This window comes from Mastomys coucha, unplaced genomic scaffold (genome assembly GCF_008632895.1).
Source record: "Mastomys coucha isolate ucsf_1 unplaced genomic scaffold, UCSF_Mcou_1 pScaffold23, whole genome shotgun sequence".
NCBI classification, from domain to species: Eukaryota; Metazoa; Chordata; class Mammalia; order Rodentia; family Muridae; genus Mastomys; species Mastomys coucha.
The window spans coordinates 102,004,373-102,010,138 of record NW_022196906.1 but is presented as its reverse complement, the minus strand read 5'-3'; the positions used below and the strand labels follow the sequence as shown (position 1 = coordinate 102,010,138).

General features: G+C 49.1%; 2 protein-coding genes across 4 annotated transcripts in view; both read right to left on the bottom strand.

Moving 5' to 3' along the window:
• The window catches only part of Amt (aminomethyltransferase), a 5,375-nt gene extending 3,538 nt beyond the window's left edge, over window positions 1-1,837 (bottom strand). The window contains exons 1-3 of one of the 2 annotated variants that reach the window (XM_031346395.1): window positions 1,432-1,837; window positions 1,162-1,344; window positions 636-716 (exon numbers count right to left, since the gene is read on the bottom strand). In XM_031346395.1, coding sequence (XP_031202255.1) covers window positions 636-716; window positions 1,162-1,344; window positions 1,432-1,521 — 354 coding nt within the window. In that variant the 5' untranslated portion in view covers window positions 1,522-1,837. The remainder of the gene's footprint in view (window positions 1-635; window positions 717-1,161; window positions 1,345-1,431) is intronic. The other variant, XM_031346396.1, reaches the window with a different exon arrangement.
• Window positions 1,838-1,970: 133 nt separating this feature from the next.
• Window positions 1,971-5,766, bottom strand: part of Nicn1 (nicolin 1) — a 6,153-nt gene continuing 2,357 nt past the window's right edge. Inside the window, exons 2-6 of one of the 2 annotated variants that reach the window (XM_031346397.1) lie at window positions 5,088-5,264; window positions 4,513-4,626; window positions 4,017-4,088; window positions 3,503-3,610; window positions 1,971-3,416 (exon numbers count right to left, since the gene is read on the bottom strand). In XM_031346397.1, coding sequence (XP_031202257.1) covers window positions 3,375-3,416; window positions 3,503-3,610; window positions 4,017-4,088; window positions 4,513-4,626; window positions 5,088-5,264 — 513 coding nt within the window. In that variant the 3' untranslated portion in view covers window positions 1,971-3,374. The remainder of the gene's footprint in view (window positions 3,417-3,502; window positions 3,611-4,016; window positions 4,089-4,512; window positions 4,627-5,087; window positions 5,265-5,766) is intronic. The other variant, XM_031346398.1, reaches the window with a different exon arrangement.

Genomic DNA, 5,766 nt, shown 5'->3' with positions numbered 1-5,766 from the left:
ATCCCAGCAACCACATGGTGGCTCACAACCACCCATCATGAGATCTGATGCCCTCTTCTGGTGTGTCTAAAGGCAGCTACAGTGTACTTATGTATAATGATAAATAAATCTTTTAAAAAAGAAAAAGCTTCAAAAACCATCTTCATGATCTCACAGGCTCCCACCATGTTCTTACAAAAAAATAAAAACAAAAACCATTGTAAGTTGGCCTTAGCCTTGCCATTAGAGGAGCAAAACCTGAGACTGATGGATCACAGGAACCATTTAGGGATCTTGGTAAAACCAAGGTTCCGCCTCAGCAGGTTCAGAGCAGTGCCTTAGCATATTCCTAGAAGATGGAAAGGTTCCTGGTTTAAGGACCACACTTTAATTGGCAAAGGTATGGATGGGCAGCATGAGAGGTCAGGGAATATAAACGGTGGTCTCTGGCCTCCCAACCCAAGGGAGTAAGGCTGCAATCATGCGTCTCCAAAGCTGGCTGAATATGTGGAAATAGCTCAAAGACTCCATCAAGACAGCAAGCCCTGAAAAGCTGTATCTGACCCATCTTTGTGCCTCTTACACTTGAGACAAGGACTTAAGCTGTTTACTGGCTCGGGACAGAAAACACCCATTGAGAAGTAAAATAGGCCCACCTGGTTAGGCCTGAGTTCCGCAACGTCTCCAACTACTATACTCTCCAGCAGCTTCACTCGGTCACGGCCAAATATCTTGGTCTAGAGGAAATAGGGAAAGCCCAAGGCCACTGCAATATCTGTAATCTGAAAGGCTGCAAGGCTAGCATCCTCCAACCTCCCACAGCACAGTCCAGCCCAGAAGTGACTTAGTGTTTCGGTTCTGGAGAGGGCAGAGGTCCTACCTTCTCAATTCCTCTACCCCTCCCAGCCTCGGTGTGACCAAGCAAGGTCTAAAAATTCAAGGGGACCTAACACCTTACTGAGATACCAAACCAATTTCCAAACCATCAGCTCTATCTAGCAAGCTCCGGGGAATTCAAACACACCACAGGAGCCAGGCAGGAGAGACCAAAGATACATACATCATCATCAGATCTCCCGAGTTAGCCCTCTAGAGTCCCTAACACTCTAGTCTGAGATGTCCTCAAAGCTGCAGAGTTCAGTATGGTCGACAGGGAAGAAGGCCCGATCTTCCCTGGCTCACCTGTACCATGTGGGACACATCAAAGAGAGAGCAGTGCCGTCGTGTGTGCAGGTGTGAATCAACATGACTGTCTCGGTACTGCACAGGCAGACTCCACCCTGCAAACGCCACCATTTTCCCTCCATGAGCTAGGTGGAAGTCATAGAGTGGAGTCCTTCGTAGCACATCCTGTGGACAGCCAGACTTAATGCCACCAGGGCCCCAGTCACCATCAGTTCCCTTCCCCCACCCTCCAAGACCAGTAACAAACTCCAGCATCCTTTATCCCACCTGTACAGAACTGAGTGGGCGACTCTGGACCAAGGGTTGTGTCTGCAGGCGAAAACCCAGAGGGGCTAACACACTGACCGTCCGCCGCATTGTCACCCGCAACTGGTGCGGCCGGCACACTGAGGCCACTACTCTGCCAGGCACGCTGGGAGATGTAGTCCAAACCCCAGCCTGGACAGGTCTTTCTAGTCCGAGGGGGAGGGGAAGGGGGCGGGAAGCCCATAGGGCAGGCTGGGATTTAAAACTGAGGCTGACTCCCAAAGGCCTCAGGCTCTTCCTCCAACTAATCAGAACAAGTTCAGAGCAGAATAGGCTGCCTAGAACCAGAATTGGGGGCTAGAACTCCCAGCCTCCAGAAGGTCAAAGTTCTCCAAATGGCTGAAAAGCCTGAATTACACATTCAGGTCAAATAGCAGTGGGAGGCGGAGCAATCACTGGAGGGTTGAAAGCCCTCTGGGCCAGCACAGTACCCTCACCGCCCAGCCTTTTATAATAGTCTCTAGTTCTCCCGCTAGGCACAGGCAGCTGACAGAGTCATGTATTCCACAAGTATTTATTGATCTTGCTGTCCTACCAGCTCTAGTTTTGGGAACTTAGAAACACAGCTGTGAATAGTCCTCTTTACTCATGTGTACTGAGGACCAGTACTCCCTGAACACAGGACTATGGTAGTCATCCCTTCAGTGGGGCTTAAACTATGATCCTGTGGGTGAAGACAGGGCCTTCAAGAGGGCTGACTGCAGCAATGCAGAGTAGCTACCAAAGGTGGCCAGACTTTCCCAGAAAACTGTTCCACATGCTCATGTCCAACTTTCCAGTTTCTTGCAGCGAGGCTTAATAATACTTCCCAGGGAACAAGCCAGGAAGAACTAGAGGGAAAGAGAATTTGATCACAGGAAAGAGCGGCAGTCTTCTCCACTTAGTAGTTGCTCTGGGGTAACGGAAGGCCTCAATCTCAGTGAGTTATCAGTGATATATTGGCTCGGACACACTCCCCCAGGGTGCTCTCTCATCAGCCTAAGCATGATGGTCAGAAGCAACTGAGAGAAGGGACAGGGATCATGGATGTACTTCATGCGGAGTCTGATGACGAATAGGCCAGAGGGAGGACTCGTTCTCCAGCCCCAGCCGTGCCAACAGCACCTACCCAAAACTGACACAGAATACTTTTCAGGGGCGAGCTTAGGGACTTAAGCGCTCAAGCTCCCAGAAGTCTCATCTTCACCTCCTAGGCCGAGAGCAGACGGTTTCAAAGGGGGCTATTTTCTTTCTTTCTTTCCTTCCTTCCTTCTCTTTCTTCCTTCCATCCTTCCTTTCTTTTCTTCCTTCCTTTCTTTTCTTTCTTTCTTTCTTCCTTTCTTAATATGGAGTCTCACTATGTAGCCCTGATCGGCCTAGGATTCAGTGTGTAGACCAGGCTGGTCTTGAACTCACAGAATGCTAAGATGAAAGGTGTGTGCCATGCCTGGCTCTAGGACATTTTCTTTTCATGGATATATATATAATACAAAAGGACAAAGGGCTGCTAGCAGAAGCAGAGGAATGAATAGAGAGTGTGTCTTCCTCAAGCTTCACAGGTCCTGAGTGTCAAAAAGAGCAGTGGCTTCCTCGCTACCTGTGACAGGCTGATCTCAGCAATGGGGGGAAGCAGTAGCAGACTGGGGTGTGCGTATCGGCAGGACAAGCAAGAGGAGCTCAAGGATTCTAATGAGAACCGGTGAATTCTGAGAGGAAGAGACTAAATTTACATGTCAGACAGTCAGAGACAGAAGTGCCCCCATTGGGAATTCACTCTAGAACAACTGGATGGGTGTCAAGAATTCCCAATCTGTAGATTTTGCCCAAGGACAACTTGGATGCACAGGGAGCATGCTTCAGCCTCTGGCGGCCAAACCCCGCCTAGACGGGCACAGGAGGCCAGTGTCTCCAGGGGAAGCTGAAGCTCATGTGTAGGAGAGTAGATTCAGATCATAACAGCCATCCACCTGCAACACAAGAGATGGTCAGTTGGTCGGTCAGCGCTGAACTGCTCAGAGTGATGTAATCAAGGCAGAGGGACACCATCACTCACGTCGAAGCGGCCGATCCTCGTGGAAGTATGACTAGCCCGAATCATCTCTGTCAATGCCCACATCTGCTGCACCTCGGAGGACACTCTACTGGGGTCTGGGAGACCCTGCTCCAGAAGGAAGGAACAATGGGCATGAATCTCTCCCCAGAAGTGCCCTCAGATAGATAAACTATGGGGCACTCCAGATGAAACCAGTAGCATTCCCAGATAACTTGAAGAACAGTTATAGCCTGATGTTCATTAAGCAAGACCAGGGATGCTTAAACCAGGGATGAGGGATGACTCAAAGCCCACGGAGCACACCCAAGAAGACATTGAACCATAGGAACCTGGGTCCAGACTCAAATGTTTGTGGTGTTGGGAATCAAACCCAGGACTTTGTGTACTCTAGGTAAGTACTCTACCACTAAGCTACATCTCTAGGCAACCCCAAGATAGCCCGAGGTCCACTTATTTGTGCTCTGTACATTAGAACCGTGTATATGTGGTTAATACCCAGTGCTAGAGAGCTTACCTCAAGGTGGGGAGCAGGCTGCTCATTGGACACTGGGTGGGAAAGCCACTTGGGGAATGCCAAGGAGGGGCTCTGCAAAACAAAGGCATAGTGACCTAAATGAGGCAGAATCTAAGAGCTCTGGCACCTGAGAGCAAATAAAAGAACCATTGAGCCTAAGATACTGGGAAATCCATGTTCAGAACCATATACCGTCAAAGGGACCCTCAGATTACTAAGCTCTTCTGTTATGCAGAAGGGGAACCCAGAAACATAAGCAACCGAAGTACATCTCCACACCTGTAAGTAATAGGTGGTCTCAAAGGCCAGGGGATGCTGACACAGAACCTCACCCTTGACCATGGACTCCTGCATTCATACTCCAGCTTCCATGAGGGCTTCCTTCAGAGTCTCACTGTCCTTCCTTGTGACCCACCCCAGTGCCCCATCTCTCCTAGTCAGAGCTAGAGGCTTTTACAGTAAAGGGCTAGCTGGTAGGTTTCGGAGAGCCACTTGCCTTTGGTCCCTGCTGGCAGATCTGGAGTTCCTCCACTGTGAAAGACAGCCATAGTGGTGATGGCTGCCGTAGAATCAGGCGCAGCTCCAGCACTCTGTTCATGTCACACAGCATCTGACACACATACCAAAGGACCCACTGAGCAGGGTGCGGTGGCGCACGCTTTTAATCCCAGCACTGGGGAGGCAGAGGCAGACGGTTCCTTTCTCTGAGTTCAAGGCCAGCCTGGTCTACAAAGCAAGTTCCAGGATAGCCAGGGCTATACAGAGAAACCCTGTCTCACAAAACATAACAAAACAAAACAAAACAAATTTCAAAAAAAAAAAACCAAGTACATAAAATAAAAGACCCACTGAAGACCCAGCTCGTTTACCAAAAACTTCCCAATCTACAGTAAAACCAAATGCTTCTCCAAGCCTAAAGGGAGGACAGAATAGTGAACCTTCCAGAGGGTCAGCCCGAAAGCCATAGTCCAGCCCCATTCTGCCCGGCTCTTTCTCTCCTGCTTTCCTGCTCAGCCCACAGGCAGGAGGTCCCCATCTAGGATTCCCTGGCCATGCTGAGACCCAGCTGACCTGGTGCTTGAACAGCGAGACATAGTCCTGGGCCCCCTCCTCACTGTGTGGGTCAGGCATCAAACAGTAATCGCGCAGACATGTTACCCACTTGGTTGGTGTATTCAGGGAGGTTTGTTGACGAACGCGGATACTCAGAAAAGCCGTGTAGTAATTCTTAAACATGATCTCCTGCAGCTAGAACACACATGGCCCACCATAAGGAATAAGGCCCATGCCCAGTGATATCATCTCCTCTTTTTAGCATGTACACTTGTGCTAAACAATTCAACAATTACTGAGGCCCAAACACAACTTTGCTTTCCTAAAAGTGCTCACAGATCCGTAAATCATGCAAACAAACCATCCTAACACATCTGAGGTGGTATTAGAGGTCAGAACCTTAACCTCCCGGATGAAAGCAGAAAATAGACATGTGAAACCTGGATGAGCTTGCTAAGGGGACCAATGAAGATAGGTAAGGGAATGGACTGGGCTGAGGATGTGGCTCAGTTGGTGCAGTGCTGACCTTGGCTAACATGATTGCAGTTCTATGCTAGATACCCAGTACCGCATAAACCAAGTGTGTGATGTATACCTCACACACTCAATCTCAACGCCTGAGGGGGTAGAAGCAGGAGGATTAGAAGTTCACAATAAGCCTCAGCTATTTTTTTTTTTTTTTTTTTTTTTTTTTTTT